Genomic DNA, 25,572 nt, shown 5'->3' with positions numbered 1-25,572 from the left:
ATTTGACTTTCTTTTAAGAAGCAAGGTAATAACAGGCGGAGTAAGCACCCTATTTACTCACTTTTCAAAAGTAAGCATCTAAAACAATCTACATGCAGACCATAACATCATAATTATATACATTCATAATAAAATTTATTCCAAAATTTTTTTTAAATATAAACACGTAAGACCGTAAGAAATGTTTTAAAAGTATCAATTAATAGGCAATGAAATGCACAGACACTGGGAGAACTCAGAGGTCCAACTAAGAAATGGTTTGAGACAAAAGCTATTTCCAACTTAATGACTTTAAAGTGGAATACATGCTAAGAATTCATTCTCACTCATCCCACATCCATTAAATAAAAGTTATAGACTCTGAAAACTCCACATCTATTGTATAACTCCTCAATAGATGTCTTATCCAGTGGTAATAAGGAAATGACAACTATGTGATTCACAAAGGCCACATCTGAAAATTCACTTTAGAGCAGGGGATGCCAAATTTTTAAGCTAAAAAAGAAAATTGCCAACTCCCCCAAAACACAGCTAGTTAGCATAAATTCAAGCACAGCACTGCAGGATTCTGGCGACATGCCAATTTCAAATAGTAAAACCCACAGGCAAGATGATAGTTGCCTGACAGTCTATCTACATAAAACTCATTGGCTCATTAGGGACACAAATATCCTGGAACTTAATTGGACTGGTCATATTTATTTCCAAGGTACAAAGGAAAAGTTACAATTTAAAAATGACTTCTCTAACTATAATTTATATACACAAGCATGCTAAAGAAGGCCAACAACCCCAAACACCAAACTTGTCTTATTATACAAGTGTCACCAGTTCTAAAGATGAACTTCTAGGACATGTGCTACTAAGAAAATGCTGCCAATTAAAAGGTTAAGCATCAACAATCACAAAACATCCCAATTTAAGAGACACTAGAATGTAAAAACAATGTGCACATGAAAATGAATGAAATAAAGTATGTCTTCCAACTCAAAGTTCAGAAAACAGTTTTTGCAAAAGCTATATGAAGCCCTTTAAATAAGCCCTGCACCAGAAATCATGAGTCCTGAGATCTAGTAAAGGTTGGGCAACCTTATTCTAAAACTTTGAAATCTGAAATCTCCAAAATCTAATCAGGTTCAGATTCTAGAGCACTTTGGATGTCAAATTTTTGGATTAAGGATCCTCAACTGGTAACATTTATGCAAATATTCGAAAATCTGAAGAAGAAAAAAGAAAAATCTGAAACACTTTTGGTTCCAAGCATTTGGGATAAGAGACGCTCAATATGTACTAGTTTGGTTTTTAAGTAGAGTATAACCTTGACAAACTGAATTGTTTCTGTGAGCTGTGACTGTTCACATGTAAAGACAAAACAGAGAGTTTTCAGAAACTCTTGAGGCAGCATGAACAGCACTAGGCACTCTTCCACTTTGCTCTCTTTCCCTAAGTTGTTCTGGAAATAGAAGTGTCAGATACTTGTTCTTCTCAACTACCTTATGGACACCCTAAAAGGCACATTCGATGCACTAAAATGTGCAATGTTATGGGAAACGGATCAATATGATTCATACTACTAAAGGCTGAAGGTCTATGTGACTAAAAAACAGGCTTAAATCCCATCCTCCATCCGGAGCATGACCTCATGCTGCTGATAGCTGCCACCTGTGGTCTGACACTGATAGTCTAATGAAATGTCTAGACGTACATACTTTCTTGAGCCTTCTGCATCATTTGTAGGTTCAACAGATATCCTAAATGAGAAAAGACACTTAATCCCTCAACATCACCTTGGGTTACAAACTTGAGTCTTGAAGGTGGAATAAAGAATAATTCAGACACGGCTCTTTAAAAGAACACTAATTCCCTAGCTGTTAGAAACATACTGAGTAACTTCAAAGAAGAGTCTGAATGTGACTGATACACTAGATAAAACATGAGCACAGAAAACTCCCAGGATAAACAAGACTTTGGCAAAGTCATCTGCTTGTAAGTAGAAGACTTTATCTTCTAGTGGCCTAGAGGAATATTCACCAAGAAAGATCCATTAAGAAATATCTAATGAATGTGACTGCTTCTTGTACCAACAGTTACACACGTTACTTCTTTGCAAAGTACAAAATAATAATTATTACTTTTAAAAGGTTGTTTGAATGGGTATTGATTATCTCATAAAGCTCAGAGATGCTCATCATGCAAAAGCAAAATTTTTCTTTGCAAGTAATAATCAAGTTTTATTTTCTGGCTGATTTTCAGTCCTTTGTTTTCATCATGTTTATTCCAAACTGAGCTAGACCCAAACAGGCTGGAGTGTAACAAAACAAACAAGCAAGGAAAGGACCCATGTGCTCCCCAAGGACAGAGTGGCTGACAGGTGCACCACCAGCTTCTCACAGCACACACAATGAAGTGCTTAAGGAATTTAACTCTGAAGCTAAGGGAAAATACAGTTCATTGACCAAGCACAAAAAATAAAGATCTGGGAAATTAAGAAAATTTATCACTATTGCTCAATTTTAACTTGAGAGAATACACCCACCATTTTCATATTACTCTAAGAAGACAGAAAGCATAAGTATTTCAGGGCAGCAGTCAAATTGACATGTCATATATGAACAACAGGGTCCATGGATCAATAGCAGATATTTTAGGACAAATTTATGTGGGAAATAATACATGAAGAGTAGATCTATATACACATTCAGAAAGACAGAAGCCAAAAAAGCAAACGCATCATCCTTCACTTATGAAAATGTTACTGACACATCATCAAATAAGTATTTTCTAGTAGCAACAATGGGTCTGTACTGAAATACTATCATGCTCTTGTCCAAAATTATGCATTTGAATGACAACCTGCACAAACCCATGAATAAAGTCTATAGCTGATGCTTCCAAGATTGTTTATAAATTTCATATCACTCTCTTGTGACCTTAACTTCAGTTGTCTACTAACCTAAATTGCATTTTATTAGCAAGATCCTTCATAAGATATGATTAAATGATATCTATTTAAACAAACAAAAAAATGAAACTCATCCCAGAGGGCAGGTATTGTGTACAAACAAGGTTATGAGAGAGAGAGAGAGAGAGAGAGAGAGAGAGAGAGAAAACTCTGATTCTAAAGAGCAGGTTTTAAGGAAAGAGTCACCACTGGATTAAGTTGATAATATTCCAAGGAGACTACTCTGTAAAGGACTACAGTTATATACATTCACAGGTTTCAGTAATTTTTTTTCCTAAACTAAGCAATGACATACAATCTGTTTCCATAAAGACAGTGTAAGTTACATAATCATTATGTATTTATTTTATCACATATGTACCAGGTCTTATTATACCATAATGGTGGCCAAATAATCAGATAACTTAAATATATTTCACATAATCAAAATTAAATTTTTAAGAAACTAGTAGCTTCATCTTCTTTTTTTTAAAAGAGAGAGAGAGAGAGAGAGAGAGAATTTTAATATTTATTTTTTAGTTTTCAGTGGACACAACATCTTTGTTTGTATGTGGTGCTGAGGATCGAACCCGAGCCGCACACATGCCAGGCGAGCGAGCGCACTACCGCTTGAGCCACATCCCCAGCCCTTCAACTTCTTTTCAAATTTAAAATGTGCTTCTTTAACAAAGCTATTCTGACTTAACCCACCTGTCTTCAACTTTCATCTCTGTGATGCTCACCAAGCAAGGAGGATGCCAGTCAAAATGGGGAAAAGAAAGTTGTAATGCACACAGGAAAACCCAATGACTGTTAAAATCTTTAAAATTGGTCATAATTATAAAAATAATGCATATTTAAATCTAGTGAAAACATGTTCTCTTAGTGTTTTTGTTTTTGTCTTTTTTAAGGAGCTAGGGATGGAACCCAGGGAGAGGTACTCTACCATTGAGTTACATCCACAACCCTCTTAATTTTTTATTTTGAGACAGGGGCTAAGTTGAGGTCCTCCTGTCTTAGCCTCCTGAGTCACTGGAATTACAGGCATGCGCCACCACACCCACCTCTCTCAGTCTAAAATTTTGTGAAGAAAGAAATAAGAAATTCAAAGTTTTCAACTATATGAGTATGTTTAATTTTTTCAGAAAGCTATAATAGTTTAAATGTTTATAACAAGTAGATAGTACTCCTAAAAACACTTCATTAGATTTGGGTAAACTTTCCCTGGCCCAGCAAACAAAGAGTTCTAGAAAACATCATCCACTGGGGCTAGGATTGTGGCTCAACAGTAGAGCACTCACCTAACACGTGCAGGGCCCTGGGCTGGATCCCCAGCACCACATAAAAATAAATGAGTGGAATAAAGGTATTGTGTCCGACTACAACTAAAAAAATAAATATTTTTAAAAATTATTTTTAAAAATCACCCATCAATGCATTAAAGAAACACTTAGACATGTCTACAAAACACTAAAAACATAATCCAAAAACCAGCATTGGAAAATTATTTTTTAAATTGATTACCTATATTAATTGCAGTTTCTTGTTTGTCTCCTGTCAATACCCATATTTTAATATCTGCCTTCAACAGAGTTGCTATGGTCTCTGGAACTCCGGCCTGAAGACGATCTTCTATGGCTGTGGCTCCAAGTAACAGTAAATCCTAGGTTGAAAAACATCTTCATTAAAGACTATTTCATGCTTAAGAGCAACATTAGTGACAAAACTCTGCCAAAAGAAAGGCGACCTAAATGTTCAGAGACAGTTACTTAAATCCTTTACACTAAACCCATATTTGTCGATCACTGATATATAGGCGTGGGGTATTTCCAACACAGGCAACCAGCACTTATCATTTACTTCTCCGCACATAGGCATTATAAAAGAAATCATCAAAGCACATGGGCGAGTCACCCTGAAAACACTAACAGTTCACAGGTTCTCTATTCTCACTCTGCTCCTGTGCCAAGTATCATGGTTTAATATGTGAGATGAACCCATTCTAAATGGCATATTTTGTTGGAAGTGCCAGAATAAGAAACCTATAATACTAAGAATTCAACAGCTAGAGAAGAAAATATCAAAGTATCTTAAGATTGCTGTCCCCTATAGTCCTCTTCAAGAATCAACTCCCGCTGAGTATGAGTGTGGTTGTGTGATCTATTGTTCACCACTTACTTGCCTCTGGTGAGTCTCTCCATAATATAGCACCTCAACCAGTCTATGGAAAGTCTACTACCTCATGAACATCTACCACGTTTGATACCATAGAGGCATGAAACCTATTTAATCACTTTTTCTGATTCTAAAAGTAATTTTAGATATTTCTAGTATTAAATTATGTTTGACCTAAACTTCTCTCCATGTTTGGATTAGATAAAGCTTGGCCTAATGTAGCCTTAATACATAATGAAAGGCAAATTACCCTAATAACCAAGCAACTGAGTCTCGGCCAATCACAGAAGGTGAACCTCCAGTCAATCAGGGGCTGAAACATGATCATATAAAGCAAATGACAACTGCCAAATGCTGCCACTCAGATTGATCCTGTATGTCATTTCCTTTCCTCTGGCGATAAATACAACCTACACATAGGATGGAGTAGTCCATTTTGAACCATCCTCTTCTGGTAGTGCTGCTCTGTGCTAGAACTCTTTCCTGCTCTCGTAAACCTTGTTAAAGTTAATTCAGCTCAGATTTTGTTCATTTTTTTGAACCAGTACACCAGGGCAAATGAATACTTTAAATTCAGTTCTAGTCCTACTCAGATTCCACAAAATAATTTAATGTAAACAACTTAATATAAAACTCAAAAGCTGAGTATAAAACAGCAAAGGAAAATTTTAAAACCAACAAAGGAACGAAAAAAGTAGAGGTGATGCCTTCGAAGCCATAGAAACTGGAAAATGGATGGCCCAAATGGTTGCTCAAACATAGAAAATGTTGAAATTTAGCTCCCAAGTGAATCCAAATAAGTAGAAAAATTATCTAATATCTTGGGATAAACTGAAAAAAAACACACAGCAACAACAAAAAATTAAAGTCATGAGCATGGAGTAGAAACAAAAAAATATAAATGTTATTAAAACAAAGAAGTGTGAAATGCGTTCACATTTACAACATATAACCAGCCTAGAGAGCACTGTGATTGCTCATGTAACTCAAGAGGCTGAGCTAATCCATTAAACCTCATGTTAGGCAAACCCAGAAAGTCATTAATGCTATTTTTGACCTGGTATTTCTTAAGATATCACTAATACTTAGCTGAGGTGGCTAGGCCTTTGAGATAACCCATGAAAACTAAATGCTACTTTTGCTTCTTAAACGAAAAAAGTATTAAAAGCTGTCAGTTGGTTAAAACACAAGAAAAAAAATCATAATATAGCAAAAGATTCCTGCTTCAAAGACTTTGTTCAACAGTAGTTAAGTCCTTCATTGGGTAAATGAAGACTGTTCTCTATGTGGTTACCTTTTCAATGATCTCGTAACACTCTTCTAATCGCTGAGCTCTGTCTTTCAATATGATGCTTGCTTCCTTATAGACTTCCAGCCACTCCTCATAATCATCCTCCGAGAGATCAGCATAGGCCACACAGAGAGTCCGCAAGCCTGCAAAACAGCCGCTGGTGAAGACCTCAAGAAGGGTCTTTTATCTGCTAGGGGACATCATGTGACTTCCTTTTACATAAGCATGCCCTCCCAAATAAAAGAAATCAGCTTCTTTTACAACCAATCAAATTTAAAAATCTGCACATCTTCAAAGAGAAATTTAAAAACTACTTTATTATACTGTAATGCAAACCATCTATTCTATAAGTTTGAGTGCATAAGAAGTAATAAGAATGAATTATCCACAGCAGAGGGACACAGGAGCTGTATATGATCCATGTTCCAGAGGCAAGAATCAGCAAGCAAAGAGGCAGGAAACTGGCTAAAAATAACTATCCTAGGTTGCAGTATGTGTGTTGGTTATAGAATCATTTCTAACTTTGTGCCAGGTGTGGGACATATGTCTATAAGCCCAGAGACTTGGGAGGCTGAGGCAGGAGAATTGCAAGTTCGAGGCCAGTCTCAGCAACTCAGCAAGACCCTGTCTCATCTCAAAATTTAAAAAAAAAAAAAAAGTTTTCAGTGAATTATTCCATGAAGTTGTGGATAAGCCAGTGCCATAAGTATAAGAAGAGGACAGAGAAAGAAGCACATGAGTTTTCCTCAAAAGGGACTAACTACAAGACCATCCTACAGGTGAGTTAGCCTGTGTCTCCTGGTGTACTGCTAGTTACGAGTTGGCAGAGAATTGAATTTGGACTTTGCCACTTATTTGGTTGCTGCCATAGGCACAGAATATGGAGATGAGAGGGCAGGGGTAGGCACCTGAAGAATCTCCTCCTGTAAAGCAACCCAAGTACTGCTCAAAAAAAGACATCTGTTTGGAATATGACTGCTTATCCAAGCATCAGCCACGAATGCTTTAGAGTACCGCTTCAGTGGTAAAAAAATAACATTTCCAAATTTTGCTTACCTTCTGTGGCAAAATATTCCAGATGGCATAATGTTTCTTCCATGTATTCTGAGTCTTCTGAAAGTCTTTCAAAAATGACATTATCCTATAAAATAGGGAAACATTCATTGTGACTGGCAAACTCTTGTTCAGGAAGTCTTTCAGTCAACATGCTAAACATGGCTGGGTTTTATTAGTGTTTATCTAATGTGCACAAAAATACTTGAGTGGGCAAGTAAGAATAAAGTTCTTGGCCGGGCTTGAGCATGAGCTTTGGGGGAAAATGTTGGGTATGGATGTGTCCAAAAAAACCAAAATCTGTTATGTACCTTCAAAGTCAAACAAAAATACATTATGGAGGACCCTAGGAGCCAGGAGACTAATCAAAGATATGAGTACCTACTACTACACACATCTGTAAAACTCACATCCTAAAGTGTATATAGATTAAGATCCCAAAGGCTTGAGACTGGAAGTATTTTGAATTTGGGATTTTGGAATGTTTGTGTATACATGAGATATCTCAGGGAAGAGACCCAACTCTAAAGATGAAATTTACTTGTGTCCACACACACACACCTTACGCATACAGCCTGAAGGTAATTGTATACAGTACTTTTACTGTGCCTGTGTTTTGTCTGTGACTCATGATACGAGGTCAGGTGTGGTATTTTCCACTTGTGTCATATCAATGCTCAAAAAGTTTTAGATATTAGAGTATTTTCGATTCAGGGTTTTCAGATGAGGGACGCTCAGCCTGTAATACCTTTAAAAAATGGAAACGATGCACAGCCTGTTACCCAAGTACAACCTTGCTTCCTGACAACAGAGATGCTCCTAACCAGGGAAAGCACAACCCACAAAGCACTAAACCCCGTTCTGAGAAACACGTGGTTGGACATAGCTCATCTGACCTGAATACCATAATAATCCATCAACTATGTTATTCATTGCATATAGTCTCAGCATGCATTATTTTAAAACTAGTTTGGTTTGGGGGAGTGTTTTGGGAGAATTAAATTCTCTAAAAAGAAAATAAATCTTTGCAGCATTTTCATATTTACACTATTGTGTATTTATACCTTCCTCCCTGCCAACTCATATTGACCAAGAACTTGCTGGGGTACTAAGAACACAACAGCAAAAAATAAACAAAGTTTAAAAAGAATATCATATAGCCAGGGACATGCCCTGTAATATCAGTGACTTAGAAGGATGAGGCAGGAAGATTGAAAGTTCAGTCATCCTCATGTAATTTAGTGAGACCCTGTCTCAAAATTAATAAATAAATAAAAAGGGCTAGAGGTGTATTGGTAGAGCACCCTGGGTTCAATCTCCAGTAACTCCCCACAACCAAAATGAATATTTTGTAAGGACATAGCCTCAAAGACCTTAACTTAAATTGCTGCTCTATAAAAGCAGAATTCTTTATGGTTCCAGATATAATGCCTTAAGAAGTACCATGCATTACTCATCCTTAAAGAGCTCTAGTTATAGTGTACTTAAATAAAAATCACCTTTTGCCCCACAGTTGGTAAAAAAATAAATAAATAAAAAATTTTCAACAGACCACTAATCCTAGTATAGTATCATATTCTCAACATAGTTTTTAAAAAATAAGCATAACAATTCTTTCCCACAACCCACAAGACCACCATTTATCAGGGTGTAGTTTTACAAATAAAACTCAAAAGCAATAACATCTTTCCTTAGAGATAACACCTTTGAGTCTGGTTACTGGAAGGGAGACAGGACAAAAAAACTGATCTATGAACCTGACCAAAAGGAACAATAAAAATGTGGCCAGATATGGACACTGCCCCTGTACCTACATAGCACTCTATGATGAATAAAAAATAAAATACAGTGGTTAAGAAGACTAGATGCTAGAAAACCAATATATAACAGAGTACTTGAAGATTCTCACAGATCACACAAATGATATTCAGAGAATCACAAAACGATGGTGGTGAAACTGGAATTGAATGTTTGCATGGTACACTCATTGAGTTGCTATTTCTGAAACCAACTACTGCTAAAAGCAAGCTTTTCACTTGCCATTTTTGCAACATCTCCTTGAAGCACATTTGCTTTAGCAACCTTTTACTACTATGTCAAGTTCTTTACCTAAAAGAGTTTCTCAACTCTGGGCAAGCAATCAAGAAATCAGGAGGAGAGCAGTGAGAAGCCACAACTAACTAAGTGGCCACCAAGTATGCACTATCTGAGACCCTTACCAGCAATACTTACAGCCCCTTTACAGTAGAGTCGAAGTTGTCCTGATGGAGTTCGGACGATTACAGACATTCTTTTTCTGTCACTGTTAAGAATTTAAAAAAAAAAGATTGTCATTGTCCTGTTTTATAGGACCTATGTCCTATGACTGAACATCAATCAAAACAAAAGCTGGCAGCCCTAAAATTGACCAAGCTCCATTTTTCCATGCCTTTTTCCTCAAAATAGGACTTGCATTATATATCTCTTGCTCTTTTCATTTAAATCTAATGGATGTAAACCTATTTCCTGTCATGCCGAGAAAATTCACTAGCACTGCTATTTGAAGGAGAGGTAGAAAAGGAGAATTTGATCGTGGATCCTGTGCATCTAACTGTCTCTGACAATACTCTCTAAAAGTATTCTTTTTCTACTTTACAGTTCAAAAATATCAAGTAAGCCTAGTAAATAGCCAAGTGGAAGGTTCAATATAGATCAACTTAATTCAAAAGCTTCTCAATGTGTCTTCTTTTTAAGAGAAATGCAAAGAAATTACAAATTTGTAGAATGCTCCTGATTTGACACTACAGTACTCTTTCTCTCCCTTCTTCTCACTGAAGCCTGGATACTTCCCTACACATCTCTCATCTCATGATTCATCCCCACTCACTTAGCTTCAATACTTCCATTGCCTAAATTCCTCTTCTTTCTTTTCTCTACCCACCCTGGCAGTCTTGCCTCATCTCCCACTAACCCTCTCGTAACCTACCAGGCTCCAAGCCCACAAGACTCACCACACTCCTTCCTGTACAGTCTGGTCCAAGCCCTTGCTAACACTCCATCCCTCTGAAATACACCCCAACTGGGCCCCAGATACCCATTTCTGCAGCCTTTCCACTTGGTGATTCCCACTGGAATCCAAGCTCCAAAAAATTGGGACTTCATCTCCTCAGCTCTGTGAATGTCCCACATTTCTGATCCACAGTCTCTTTCTGACCTAGATCTATATTCTCTCACAGCTACTTACAAGTTGAGCACTGTTGGCAAAGTTATCGAATTTGTGTTTCAGTTTCTCAATATATAAAGCAGATTACCACCAGTTACTCCAAAGGAGTATTACACAATTAAGTGGCATCAGGAAAAAGATGAGTCCATTAAAAAGAAACAGAACCACAAGTATAACCACAAATGATCTGTTTCCTCTTACTCCCCTGTAGTCTCTCGTAAATAGATCCTCATGTCTCCTTCCCTATCTACCTGTTTTCATCTAACCCTCTTTTCTCTTGTCTTACTATTAACTGCTGGGCTTAGCTAACACAGCCACAAAGCTTTACCATTACCAACAAGAAACTTCCAGGGGCACAAAAATGTCTAGAGAGACTTCTTGTACATCCCCAACCTCCTCACACACATTTACATGAACTACGACTATCATGAGCCATCCTTCATCTCTCCCACTGCATATTCAATATCTGACCCACCAGTATTCAAGCTAGACATCCTAAAACTAAAGACTAGGCCTGGAAAATATTTTCTATAAAAAAAAAATCAAACTTTATCCAATAGCTTATAAAGAAAATAGGGCAAATAATTTGTAAATCATTTACCAAATATTATTGAAAAACCCATCAATTTCAAGAAAAGGAAAAGACACTTTTGAGATTAGCAACAAAACCTTGCTCTTGTATTGACAGTCAAATATTAAAAAGTGAGAAAGAGACAAACATTAAGATATGGCTACTAAATTGACCAAACTATATTATTGTATTGTGTGCTCATATGAATATGTAGTAATGAAGCCCTCTATTATGTACAATTATAATGCGCCAATTTTAAAAAGTTGTGGTTTCTCATAACAAACTATGAATGTTCCAGGTGAACAAAAGAATCCACAAAAATATTCCTATGTCTTAAAGAAGCTACCCTGGGGAGGAATGTTTTGGAATATGTACAGAGGAATGGTCCTGCCTGGACCAGGCCTCTGATGGGATGAACTGATCTGATCTGATCTGTCACCATTTGTCAGTTTCTGAGTTCTCTGGAGGAGTACTGGAGTGAAACAAGAGGTATGACCTCATGGGACCTGCGCAACGCCAATGAAAATAACACTCTCTTCACTTGCTCCAAACACGCAGACATGTCTGCAGCTGCTGGTGCAAGAATACCAGGCTCAGGAAAGCTCAAGAAAAAGGAGGACAAGGAAGCATAACATTTCTTTTGGATAAAAATAAAGCAAAAAAAAAAAAACAAAAACAGCTTCATTTTCTTTAATGAAACTCACAGATTCCATGAGGAAGAGGGTTCATGGAGGTATATTTGCCACATCAAATAGTTAAAATAGCATACCATACAATCATGCAAACGTAGATGAGGTTGTCAAATATATATAAAGTATTTTATTTCACGTGTCTGAAAGACAGACATACCTGGAAAATTCTAGGACATGAAGGATTTCAAATGTCTTTTCCTCTCCCATCTACAGAAAAAAAAAAGGCTCTTAACTGCAAAGTATTAAAATCTCAAAGCAATTGTCCCCCAATATCTCCCTCCCTCTCTCTCTCTCTCTCTCTCTCTCTCCCCCCCTCCATCCCTCTCTCTCTCTCTCTCTCTCTCTCTCTCTCTCTCTCTCACACACACACACACACACACACACTCCCCTATCCTCTAGCCCCTGCAAAAGCCTTTGCAATCTACACAGTTTTCTCTGAAATCTGGCAGAGTCATAGCTCCCTCTTCTGGTAAGAAGCTTCATTATCCTGCAGTTCACCGGCTTCACAGTGAGCTTGGTGCAGCCTAAAAAAGACAAGCTGCACAGCACCTTGGGGCCAGTTTTGAATTCAGGATTTTACACATTTATAAAAATCTGTGCCTAGATCATTTACCATAACATCCGCAACATGGTCTGAGATAGCATCCTATCATAAACACATCTGTTCTGTGCTACAAAATGTATGACTAATACTGAGGCGTGAAGACCCTAAATAAGCTCATGTCAGTTCTGAATAGGTTTTGCTGCCAAACAACTATTTCCAAAACTTAGGGAAAAACTTTAAAATTTCAGTGTTCTTAGATTTAATCCTGCAGATAAGGGGTTATTAGTGTGTACCTAGTTTTAGGGAATTAATCAAAGACCCTTTTTCTTTCTTTTTTTTTTTTTTTTTTTTGGTACTAGTGATTGAACAACCAAGGGGCACTTTACAACTGAGCCATATCTCCAGCCATTTCTTATATTTTATTTAGAGACAGGATCTTGCTGACCTGCTTAGGGCCTCACTAAGTTGCTAGGGCTGGCTTTGAACTTGGGATCCTCCTGCCTCAGTCTCCCAAGCCACTGGGATTATAGGCATGTGCCACCACACCCAGCTCAAATAGCCTTTTTCCTTTGGATTCTTTCAAGTTAGAATTCACAATTTTCTCCATCTAAAAAAGGGCAGATTTTATGACTGCCATTTTCAATTTTTTCATCTAATCTTCTATTCCCCCAACACATCACAGTAGAAACAGTATGGTCTTTGGAGTCCAACAGATGTAAGTTTGAACCCAGTTTCTGCCACCAAGTGAGTGAATTTCTTGTGAATAGTGGCAACACTCTTTTCTTAGGCTTGAGGGAAATGGTCAATGAAGTGACATACAAATTTCCATGTCCATGACTGAGTAATCGCCATCTTCCTACCACAATTCTCAGCCTGTCTTGCTATATCCTAAAATATTCTAATTACCTCCTTAATCTAACCTTCATTAGTCTTCACTCACCCCTCTAAATCCATCAGCTCCCCCACCCCTCAACCTGTCCCAATGCTCTCAGATCCCTATTCTCAAAGGCACCCTCTGCCACTATCCTGTTTCTCTGCCAGGAACTGCCTCCTCTGCACCACTGTTAACACCAACCACTGCCACATGCCACCCATGTGCTCAGCTGTTACAGTGATGATCAGCAAGGACATGTTGTGTAAATACCTGGTGGCTAATTGGAGAATCTGTGGCTCACAAATATCTCAGAACTAATGGTTGAATAGAATTTTTTAGATGATTATTGTTTATAAGACCTAACTAATCAGGCAGTCTTTTTATTCCCAGAAATACAACCTTAGTCTGACATATATATATATATGAATATGCCACAGTGAATCTGAACATCGTGTATATCCACAAGACTGGGGTCCTAATTAGAATAAGATATCCTCCATGTTTGTATAAATATGTCAAAACAGACTATACTGTCATGTATACCTAAAAAGAACATGTGGAAAAAAACTCAGTAAAATAACAAAGGATGCCAGGGGTGGTGGCACACTCCTGTAATCCCAGTGGTTCAGAAGGCTGAGGCGAAAGGATCGCAAGTTCAAGGCCAGCCTCAACAACTTAGTGAGGCCCTGAGTAAGCCTCTATCTCAAAATAAAAAGTTAAAAAGGGCTGGGGATATGGCTCAGTGGTTAAGCACCCCTAGGTTCAATCCTCTGTACCAAAAATTAAAATAATAACAACAACAAAGGAATACCAACACAGCATCTATGATAACCATGCCACAGGCTCTCTACTGCCCATGCTTATCTGGCACTGTGACACAGGCAGAAGCAGCTGTTCTACCTGCATTCCCATTCCTACTCACCCTTCCCATGTCCCTCCACCACATCATATCCTGTTTTCTTAATGCAGAAAGAAACATGAAAGAGTCCCCACACAACAGAAAATACTACAATTACAGTTAAAAGTTCTCTCAAACTGAAGGGAAAGACCTTGTTTAATTTTAAGTTACTGTAAAGTAAATTCTGTATTCAATCAGTACTTCACTTTTAATGACTGCACATTTCTGTAAACTAAATTCCCTCTGTGGATTAAAAGAAACAAAATAAAAATAAACATGATCTGATCTCTATATTCCAAAAGAAACTGAAGATGCTCCCCAAAGAGGCACTTTGTATAAGGTAGTGTATTTTGTAGATTTTTATATTTTAGAAGTAAAAGAGACAAATGAACTACTGCCAACTCAGGAACAATATCAACTTATTATATTATTTGGAAGTGAACTTCAAGTACATTAAGGCAGTCTTGGGACTTAAGGATGCATTATGCCAAAATCTATAATAATCCATGAGATTTCCCCCAAATTGAGGGATGGGCAGAAGCGAGGGAAGGCAGTGACATCCAGAGAGTAGTACAGCCCTTCTCTCTGGTCATCACTAACGTCGCCAGCACCTCGCCAGTCCCAACCATCATTTTTATCTGTTGCTCACCCAGAGTGTTTGTACCTGATCTTATTCTTGATAAATGTCAAACATCCCTAATTCCAAAATCCAAAGGGCTCCAAAACTGAAAATGTTTTTAGCACCAATATGACATCACCCATGGAAAATTCCACACCTGACCTCATGTGACAGGTTGCAGTCAAAACACAGGTGTCATACAAAAGTACCTTGGGCTGTGTAAATGAGGTCTATATGAAACATAAATTTCAAGTTTAGATTTGGGTTCCATTTCAAATTATCATGATATGCAAATATTCCAAAATCTGAAACATCCAAAATCCAAAACACTATGGTCCCAGGCATTTTGGAAAAGGGATACTCAACTTGTAAAAAGCTTTTCCTATTGCTAAATTTCCCTCTGCAACCCACAGGAAAGAAAATTCAAATCAGAAAAAATACATAAACCCCTTGACTTCAGGGAATAGTCATATAGATAGAAGAGATGTTAACCTCTAACTCGCAGCCCTCACAGCTATGGAGAGGGAAGCCCAGTGGACTCAGGACTCCACTGTGCAAGAACTCTCAGGCACTGGGGCTACAGAGAGGTGTAAAGTCTGCCTCAAGGACAGCCAGGCCTTGAAGTTACTTTCCCAACTTCTAGAAAACAGAGAGACGACTTGAGAAGTTCTTTCCTGCAAGCAATTTCAAAATAATTCATGAATGACTTCTCGAGAAGAAGAGGGGGAAATTACTGCAATACAAAATAAAGGGGATAAGCAAATACAATCACATAACCACTTCAGTGTTTCAACTGAGCATTTCAAGTCTAATTTTTCATCAAAATAAAAACAGAAACTTAGCCATGAGATTCACCACAGACATACCATTTCAAGTAGAAAATCTTAAAAACAGTGAACTGGAATGTGCCCAATTATGTCCCTTACCGCTTCTATGATGACTGAGTATGGGGTTCTGGCTGTGAAGACAAAGCCCAGCTTCTTAGCTCCTTTCACCAAAGCAGCTTCATCTGTCAATAAGAAATCAGTGAAATACTGACTAATCCTTCATGATAGAATTCTGGGAAGTACCATTTTTCAAATTACCCACTGTGGTTAGGGAGGCCTGGTGTTACCTGCATGGTAGTAAGGATTCAGACTAGGAGCACTCACTCTTGCTACCACCAGGGACCTGAAATGGGCACTTCCATAGGATGGAAAGATGTGGACCTAAAGCCAATTCACCAGAAGAGTGATTTGCACTCCTGCTTTTCTTGGTTAGGATCAAGTTCTCTCAAATGGACATAACTAATATTTCCACTGACTAAATATCTCTTCTGAGCAAAGTCGTGTTTTAGTTGTAGTTCTGTGGGATTTAGAGCACCAGGAAGTGGGCAAAGAGTAACTGCTCCAATATATACCTTCCACAATGGTTGGAAAATCCACAAGGAAGGGAAGATGAGCAAAAAAAAACCAGCCCTGTTCTCTCTTGAGAGTTTTGTCCAGTTCCATAACTTTTACTAGGAAATACAAGATGGCCCTGATCTTCCCTGGCACTTAAAGTGTAATGGCAATCAGGAGAGCTCAGCACCAGCTCTCTTGAGTTGTAATACCTGTAGTCATGATAATAGTCATGATCTGAAAATGTTGAAGAGGCCAGAGCTAAACAGCAGGGTCTCTGTGGGGCAAGCTACATCACCACATCTGTTACAAATAATTGCAAACACCCATCTCGAGGACAGGAGCCAGCAGGGCACATCCACCTAGAGCACTCACCTGGGGAAGAGGCCTGATAGATGATTTCATCTCCATCCTTCTCAGGAACAACAGTGTGGCAAACAGCCAGCAGGGTGAGGAACTCCTGTATAACAGGGGCTGTGGGCTTCAAACAGGAGGCCAAGTTAGCCTGTCAGTTATAGTACTGCTACCATATGCTGCAGCTGAATGCATGTCATTGCCTGCTTCAAATCCAGTAATGATTCCCTTCTCCCTCTAGCACAGGGTCCAGATACTAAGCTGAACCCCAGGCCCCCTGGGACCTGACACCTGTTCCCCATTTAGTCCACCTCCTGCCACTGTGATCTGATGTCCTTTAGTTCTTCAAATAAGGCACATCCTTTCCGAGTGTCCCATTGCCACAGCCCTCCATCTGCTTTCAGGAGGTTCTTCTGTCCACCCACCCCTCAGGCTTTGGGCAGCAGTCACTTCTCTCAGTGTCTCCGAGTCTCTGGAGTGCCAGCCCATGCCATCAGAAGAGAATCAAGGCAGCCTAGCTGCTCCTTCGAGTCCCAGGGCCCCAGTCCCACTCACATCTCACACTTCCCAAGCTGCACATGGGCTTCTCCCCACTTCCGTTAAGATCCCGGGACAAGTGGGGCTGTCCTCTCTGCCTTCCTCACAGAAGTGTGCCCAGGAAAGGAAAGTCACTCCCAATACACATGGAATCACCAAAACAAGTGCATTCCTTGACTTTCCATCCTGCTGTGCTGGCATCTGTCCTACAGTATGTCTAATCTTGGTTTGCGTATGTGTGTGGCGTTGGTGTTGGGGATGGAACCCAAGGCCCTCATGTCTGATCTTTTAACTACATAATTTCAACACTTATAGGGCAGTGCATCCTTTACTCATTAAAAAATCCATTTCTCTCATCCTCCTTGAGAAGAAAAAAAACTGTAAGTTAAATTGGGATTACACACATTTATAATCACAAGGAAAATGACACCTTAATACAGTCTTTCCCATCTAAGAATACATTATGTATTCCTACTCATTAAAGGCATCTAAATCCTCTCAACATAGGACCTGGCATGTATCTTATTAAATTTTTGGTCTACTCAAAAAATACTTGAGTGACTACTGTATACAAAGCATTGTTTTCAATAAAGTCAGAATGGGGGATGGATTTGAACAGGGCAACTGTACTAAGCACCAACAGACAAACCCAATAACAAATTTAATCTCAGTAACTGAGCTGTGGTTGGTTGCAGGACGTCCTATAGCCAATTAACTAATTAAACTGTAACCAGCCAAGTTGCATCTATCTGGTTGATTAAGCTTAGCCTATTCACTTGTTTTTGATGACACACTTCTGTTTTTGTATAAATGCTGTCAGATCACAGTGGTAGGTGGATTTCTCAGAACCTCTGGTTCTGGGTGCTGCCTGACTCTGGAGTCACTCATTTGCTTTGTTGTGCCATATTTCCTCTGCTTGAATAGACACTACTAAATTTCACTGGTATAAGGAGTTTTCCTTTTAATATCCATTTAAGGCATTTTATCAGTTGCTTTTCATATTATGAATGGAATCTGACTTCCCTATATTTTTACAGTAGTTTATTATTGAGATGTAAATAAACACATTGATTTTAGTAAATTAATTTGATCTCCAATTGTAACTGAGCTCTTACTAGCTGAGTTTTAGTTCACTCTCTGGGATTTCAAGGCAAACAATTTTATCATCCACAAATCACACGATTTCCCTTTTCCTTCCAACACATTAACTGCTCAGTTCCCCACTGTTGGCATGAGCTAGCACTTCAAGAATGATGTTCAAAGGCAGTGGTGGTAACAAGCTTCCATTAACTGAGGTTATTTTCATGCCCAGGTCTTCAAGTGCGACCCTTCTAATTTATAGGCCACTGGCTATACATCTGAGATAGGTGTGTTTTTACATTTAAGCTGCTTCCTTGTTTTTCATGGAGGTTGGTTTTTTAAGTCATAAATGGATAATGACTGCCACAAAAAAATGTTTTTCATTTCTTCTCTGACCTTTTATTATAACTTAAGGGCAAGTTTGTGGAAGGAAATCACAACTATTCACATTGCTGCTTCTTATCAGCCTACATGAAAAGAAAATTCACATTAAATTATAGTTGAGGGAAGTCAGATAAATGAGATTAGATAATTTACAAATCCCTTAAGGCCAACACTGCAAAAATGATAAGAAATTTCTCCCAAAAGCACTTCAATTTGAGAAATAGACTTCAAGATTGTCTCCCCACATCTGAGACTCATCCAGCGCTGCACACAACCTTGTCCCACAAAGAGAAAAAGGGGATCACTGACTTACTAGCAAATAAATAAGCCTAATAGTGAAATACTTTCTGAGTTTTATCAAGATGAGTCTTGGGCTACAGGTGTAGCTCAATGGTAGAGCACTTACTTGCCTATCATACTTGACACCCCAGCACTACAGCATAATAATAATCCTAACAACAACAAATTGAGTTTCTACCTTGAGTTATGTGCCATGCAAAATTCTGAAGATTTTTACAAAACAAAAAATCCTGAGACAAAATTAGTGTACCTTTACTTTTCTACCTAACCTAGTATTCTGCAATGAATTAAAGAGACAAAATCTATCTGAAGTCTATAGAAAAAATGTCTGTAAAGTATTTCAGACAAGTGCCCCATGTTTAAAAATAAAGATTTTTTTCCTGTAACTTCCACAAAGAAAAATTTTTTTTATAACTTTGAAGAATCAGTGGTTTATTACAAATATCCACATATGCATGCATATATACGTACACTTATTTATTTATCTAAAGTTAAGGGTTTCCATTGTGATAAAATACACGTGTAAATACCATTTTAAGTGTGCATTCACAATTCCATGTACCCACACCATGATCCATTTTTAACCATCCCCAACAATAACTCTGTAGCCATTAAATCTTAACTCTCTGTTCTCTCTTTCTCCCACCCCCTAGTAACCTCTCTCCTGTTCTCTACCTCTGTGAATTTGCCTATCCTATATATCTCATAAATGAAACCATATCATGTCTGTCCTTTGGTTAACAGTTTTAATATGCACAAAATGCCAGGCATTTAGAAATGAGTATCTTCTATTTGATGAACTTACAAATAGCTCGAAATTTTACATTCTAAAATTGTTTGCATGCCCAATTGGATCTACAAATAATATATACATACAAATGATTTTTTGTGTCAAAAGAAAGTGGGGTACTCTTCCTCTGCCCATTGTTGGGAGTGTCTCCCACAAACAGAAGGGACCAGTTAGCAAAGCACTTAAGGAATTACATGAACTGTCCTTTGAAATTTCCCATAGGTTGATTCTCTAAGAGTCAAATCCCCTCCCAGCCATCAGCCCACACAAAGCTTGAAGCAGTCCTGAAGGACCCAGACAGTCAGACATGATGACCCAGGAAAAATGAAAACTTCAAAGTAGATGCAAGTTCTCTCTTGTGAGGAAAAAAAAAAAGGATTTTCTTGGGTCAAATATTTTAGTTTTAATCAATGATCCTAAAACAACATAAAAGAAATGTGAGGTATCCATAGCAGAAAATTCTCAAATGCTTATTTTCTCTTCGCAACCACATTATGGCAAAATGAAGTGATCCACAGGTCCTGTATTAAAACTGCTGAAAAACGTCCGTTGAGTATACTGAATCCTATCCCATACCTTCCTAAGGACAAATATTGAGGTATGGTCTTCATCATTTATAGAGAAGGTGGATGTTAAACATCAAACAGCTTCAGGAATGTAGTACCACGGATGAAGTCCTCGAAAGGTTTCAAAGATCCAAAAAAGCAGAATAATGCTAACACAGGCAAGTAGGCTTTTATTAGAAAATAGAAAATAAATTCCCAAATAAATTACCTCACGATTCTTTTACTGAATTATAAGCATATAGATTATTTAAAAACCCTTAATTGTCCCTGTGTTTCAATGCTCATGATAATGTCTTCTTATCAAGGACATGAGGGCTGCATTTACCCTCTCTCACTGACCTTTCCATTAGAATAAAAGGAAATTTGGCTCAGGAGTTCCTACAGTTCAGATCTGGAATGTCCCCAAAAGAACCTGTGTATTACAGGTTTGGTCCTCAGGTTGGTGCTATTAGAAAGTGGTGGAAACTTTTAAGAGGTGGGACCTATTGGGGGGGGGAAGTTTTATCACTGTGAGTGTACCCTTGAAGGGAATATTGGTATCTTAGCAGATACCTCTTCCACTCTCTCATTCCTGGTCATGAGTTGGACATGCCTCCTCTGGCATAAGCTCTTGTCATGATTTGCAGCCCCAGGTCCAAAGCAACAGGGCCAATTGATCATGGACTGAAACCTTCAAAACTCGCCAAAATAAACCTCTATTCTTTTTAGCTTGATTTATCCTAGCTATTTGTTTTAGTAACAGAAAGCTGACTAACACAGAAAGGTTAGAAGAAGAGGAGAAGGAAGTGACAATGGCCCTGGAGGAGAACTCAGTAAGTGGTGGTGGTTACAGGAAAGAATAGCAGAGACACTCTTTGTGCTAGGTCTGCATTCAAACATCCACAGAAGGACAGGCACAGGAAAAAGAGGTGAGGAACTGTCAGACCCCTTAGAAGCCCACCACACACTCACATGGGGCTAGATTTAGAGACAACAACTGTGTGAATCATAAATTAAATATAGAAAGATGTCAAGAATTAGAATCTCAGCAGCATGCAGAAGATCTCCTCTCCAGATGAGTTTCATTCCAGCCTCTAAGTTTCATGACAGTCCACATTTGGTCAGTGAAAATAACACTTGGAACAGGTGGGTGAGCACTACATCCACACCTCAGCAGTTGTGGTAACCAAAAAAAATCCATCAAAAAGGGAGAGACTCCTCCACCTACACGAAACAAACCACTTGCTCAAGAGTTGCATCGTACCTGTTCCGAAAAAGTGACGATGACTCAACATGTTATGTCTCTTTTTCACTGGTTAACAAGGATTGCTTGAGTATTTTGTATTCATCTCTTCCCCTAGTACCTAGAGCAAGGTATTTAATGTAGATGAGGCCTTCAAACTATCTGCTAAATCAATGGATAAATAAATGGTTCTCTCATTTAAGCTGACACTGGGATTCTGAGGTACTCAGTACCCTCTTGCCCTCTGCTACCTTTTTTATCTGTTGATCAATGCTGAGAAACAAACCCTATGAAACCAGACCAGCAGCAAGTTTCCTAACCTTCCACATCACCCTTCCATGAATTCCTTCCCAGTTCACCAAAATGCTTTGATCATTGAATATTTTTCTTCTAAGTTCAGAAATTTTTTAAAGTACCCTTAAAAACAAAAATAAATTGATATGATCCTACAGTTAATCCTGGTTAGCTACAATAGCTGAAGGTACTGTGATATCTTAGTTAAGAACTGAACATGAACCCAGTATGGTGGCCGACGCATGTAGTCCCAACTACTAGGGATGCTGAGGCAAGAGGATCATTTCAGCCCTGGAGTTAGAGGCCAGCCTGGGAAACAGTAAGAACCCAGATCTTAAATAAAAAATAAATGAACAAGATCCAAACAGATTTAGGTTCTAAAGCTCACTTCTATGTTTATCTGCTGGGTAACTCTTGGCTAACTCTTCCCATGTGACTTCCTTGTCCCCTCTCAGGGTGGACTCAAATGCTAAAGGAAATACATCATCAAGTGTCTGGCATAGAGTAGAATGTTATAAATACCATCTGTTATAATTTCTGACCTTTGTTTCCTAAAGTATCCTAGAAAATATATAATTACTTTCTAAGACAGTGGCCTCTTAGATTCACAGCTGTGAAGAAAGAAAACTGCAGCTCTCTCTTGCAGCAACAGAAATCTGAACTATTATAGAATCCTGTGGTGAGACTCCATCCTCGTGTGATTGCTTCAACACATACTTAAATTCAGCTTTACACTAATTTTTTTAAAATATTTTTTTAGTTGTAGATGGACACAATCTTTATTTTATTTATTTATTTTTATGTGGTGCTGAGGATCGAACCCAGTGCCTCACACATATTAGGCAAGTGCTCTACCACTGAGCCACAACCCCAGCCCCAGCTTTACACTAATTTATGCAGTGTTCACCACAAAGTATTTGTTTAAGATCACATTCTCCAAGTCTTAACATAATAAAATTGAGACTGCATCATCTCTCTCCAGGCTCCAAAGTAGCAACTTTCAAGACACTGCATACATAAAATATAAATAACAGTGAAGCATAACTATTTGATGTCTTATAAGTAAACTGGCAGACTCACATGGTTATCCTCAATATTCTTCAACAGCCTGGGATCATTAAAGTCACATGAATCACTAGGCGCTGAGGATATCCGACTGTAAGAGAGAACCAAAAGATACCCATTCAATTAAAAACTTCCTATTAAGATACCTCAAACCTAGTAAGAATCTGGCTTCTAGAAAAATCACACCTAAAATGCCCACAGATTTATAGTCAACTTTTTAAAGATTTAGAATGCTGTGTTATATTTCAAACCTCAAGATGGTAAATCCTTAATGTTACCATAAATCAAAATATTTTATAAGTTATGATAAATAACATATTTAGAAAAAAAGAAACGGAAGCCACGGATCAATACTATGACTGTCATTTCAGTTGATCTTTGCATAACTTCTACCAGGGAAAACACCCCAGAGTGCCTGCTCAAAGTAGACAAAACAAGAGGAATTACTGTGTTGTATGCATTTACAGCCAAAGCTCATGTGTAGGAGAGAGAAAAAGGCACACAATTACTAGACAGGAAACTTGAATGATGGCTGTGTGTGATCATACTGTGTGTGAAGTCTATGTAAGAGGTTCAGTAGGTTCATTCATCTCCATTCCATCCTAAAAAATTTTCTTTGAGACAATAACAATGAAAAACGAGACTACAACATTGTTGATATCCATCTTAACTACAAATAGATATCAGACTTTAATACAGCAAACAGTAGCCAACGGTTTGCAAAAGAGATCATCTAAAATGCAAGTTGACCCCCCAGAAAAAACCCATAAAGGGTGAGAAAATGGCAGCACGGAGTTCCTGAAAGGTACAGGGAGGGCAGAAGACAGGATGTTTCTAAATCTGCTTGAGGAACTCGGCATACTAGAGCCTTCCTTCACCATGTAGTCAGACAATGCAACCAGAAAGAAATGAAAAGTTCACACTTTAGAGAAGCCCTGAACCTGGAATATTATTCATTTCTAAAATGAATTAGTGCTATCAAGCCATGAAAGACATGAAGGCATCTTAAATGCACAGTACTAAGTTGATCTAAACAGGCTGAGTAGTGTATGGTTCCAACTTTAACATTCTGGCAAAGGTGAAGCTATTGAGAAAATAAAAAAGATCAGAGGTTGTGGGGGATGAGGGTTGGAGGACTGAATAGGCAGAGAAGAGAGAATTCTTAGGTCGATGAAAATACTCTTTATGATACTATAATGATGAATACATGTCATAATTTATTTGTCCAAACCCACAGCATCAAGAGTAAACCCTAATGTGAAGTAGGGACTCTGGGTGATTATAAGGTGCTAACATAGGTTCACCAATGGCAGTACATGTACCACTATGATGGGAGGGCTTTTGATAATAGGGGAGGTCAGGAATCATATGGGAAATCTCTATGCCTTCTTAATTTTGTTCTGAAATTAAAACTCCCCATAAAAGAGGTCTTAAAAATAGTGAAAATGGACAATTTTATATTCTGTATATTTAGAATAAAATATATATGAGCACACATCCAATGATCACCAGGTTTTATATATATTAGTTGTAGACGAACACACAGTATCTTTATTTATTTTTATGTGGTGCTGAGGATCGAACCCAGTGCCTCACACATGTGAGGCAAGTGCTTTACCACTGAGCTACAGCCCCAGCCCGATCTCCAGGCTTTTGAAGAAAGCAAAACAAAATTAAGAAATCAAAAAGTGGTGGGGGTTGGACATAGGAGAACAGAGCAGAGGAAATGGACACTGCGAGGCCAAGGACAAAAGAGTGCTCTTGAAAACTGAAAGTGAGAGCCCATGAAGACTACTATGAAGGATAGAAGGCAAAAAGAATCAGAAAATAAAACAACAACAACAACAAAAAGGAAAATGGGAGGACGAGATGATACAATTGGAAATCAACCCAGAGGCTGAATATCTGCCTAACAAGAAACCCAAGGGAACAGAAAGATCAAGGGGGAAGAAAATTATCAAAGAAACACAATGCAAGGACACTTACCAAAAATTAATAAAAGAAAATACAGAGACAGAAATGGTTCTCTAGTCACCCATTAAATGTTCAACATAATTTAAAAAAACAAGCCTAGTTAGTTCAACATAATAAGAAAAACCAGCCTAGTCCTGGTTGATATACAGACCCTTTCTGTATATGCTAAGGATATACAGAAATTGCTAAGTACTTCCAAAGGCTAGGAAAGAGAGACCAGAGAGCAAGTGACAGATCACACACAGAGCAGCAGATGCTGAAACTTCTTCCATGCTAGCAAGTCCAACAGTGTCTAAAAAGTTTAAAAAATTATATGAACATATTATTTTGAATATAGGGATATTTTTTAAAAGTCAAAAAGTTGAAGCTGTCTACTTCCAGGAAATGGGAAGTACTGGGCCAAGGGCAGGATATTTTTGTTAAAAGGTCTGAAAATATGGACTTTCAAAGTGGTATTTGTGTTTAAACCTTAATCGGGTTCTTTTTTGAATATATATATATATATATATATATATATATATACACACACACACACATATATATACATATATATGTATATATATACATATATATACACACACACATATATATATTATGTATGTATGTGTATATAATTATGTACATATGTACATAATTATATACACATACATACATACATATAACTTTTATTTTTGAAATAACATATAACTTATTTACATATAAAATGTCCGTATAAAAAATGTTAATATCAAAATATTCTAAAGTCTTTTCCAGCATCAAGAAGTGCT

The 25,572-nt window shown here is 37.9% G+C and overlaps 1 protein-coding gene across 2 annotated transcripts in view; it reads right to left on the bottom strand.

The window, feature by feature from the left end:
- The window catches only part of Atp8a2 (ATPase phospholipid transporting 8A2), a 638,978-nt gene that overhangs the window by 413,405 nt on the left and 200,001 nt on the right, over nt 1–25,572 (bottom strand). For both annotated transcript variants that reach the window (XM_058580786.1, XM_046448077.2), the window contains exons 16-23: nt 22,847–22,922; nt 16,615–16,720; nt 15,787–15,869; nt 12,083–12,132; nt 9,693–9,762; nt 7,464–7,548; nt 6,411–6,550; nt 4,466–4,604 (exon numbers count right to left, since the gene is read on the bottom strand). In XM_058580786.1, coding sequence (XP_058436769.1) covers nt 4,466–4,604; nt 6,411–6,550; nt 7,464–7,548; nt 9,693–9,762; nt 12,083–12,132; nt 15,787–15,869; nt 16,615–16,720; nt 22,847–22,922 — 749 coding nt within the window. The remainder of the gene's footprint in view (nt 1–4,465; nt 4,605–6,410; nt 6,551–7,463; nt 7,549–9,692; nt 9,763–12,082; nt 12,133–15,786; nt 15,870–16,614; nt 16,721–22,846; nt 22,923–25,572) is intronic.

The sequence above is a fragment of the Marmota monax genome, unplaced genomic scaffold (assembly GCF_021218885.2).
Source record: "Marmota monax isolate L192 unplaced genomic scaffold, Marmota_monax_Labrador192_F-V1.1 WCK01_AAM20220418_F8-fsc00043, whole genome shotgun sequence".
NCBI lineage: Eukaryota > Metazoa > Chordata > Mammalia > Rodentia > Sciuridae > Marmota > Marmota monax.
The sequence above is the reverse complement of the archived record's forward strand: the minus strand, read 5'-3'. Positions and strand labels throughout refer to the sequence as shown.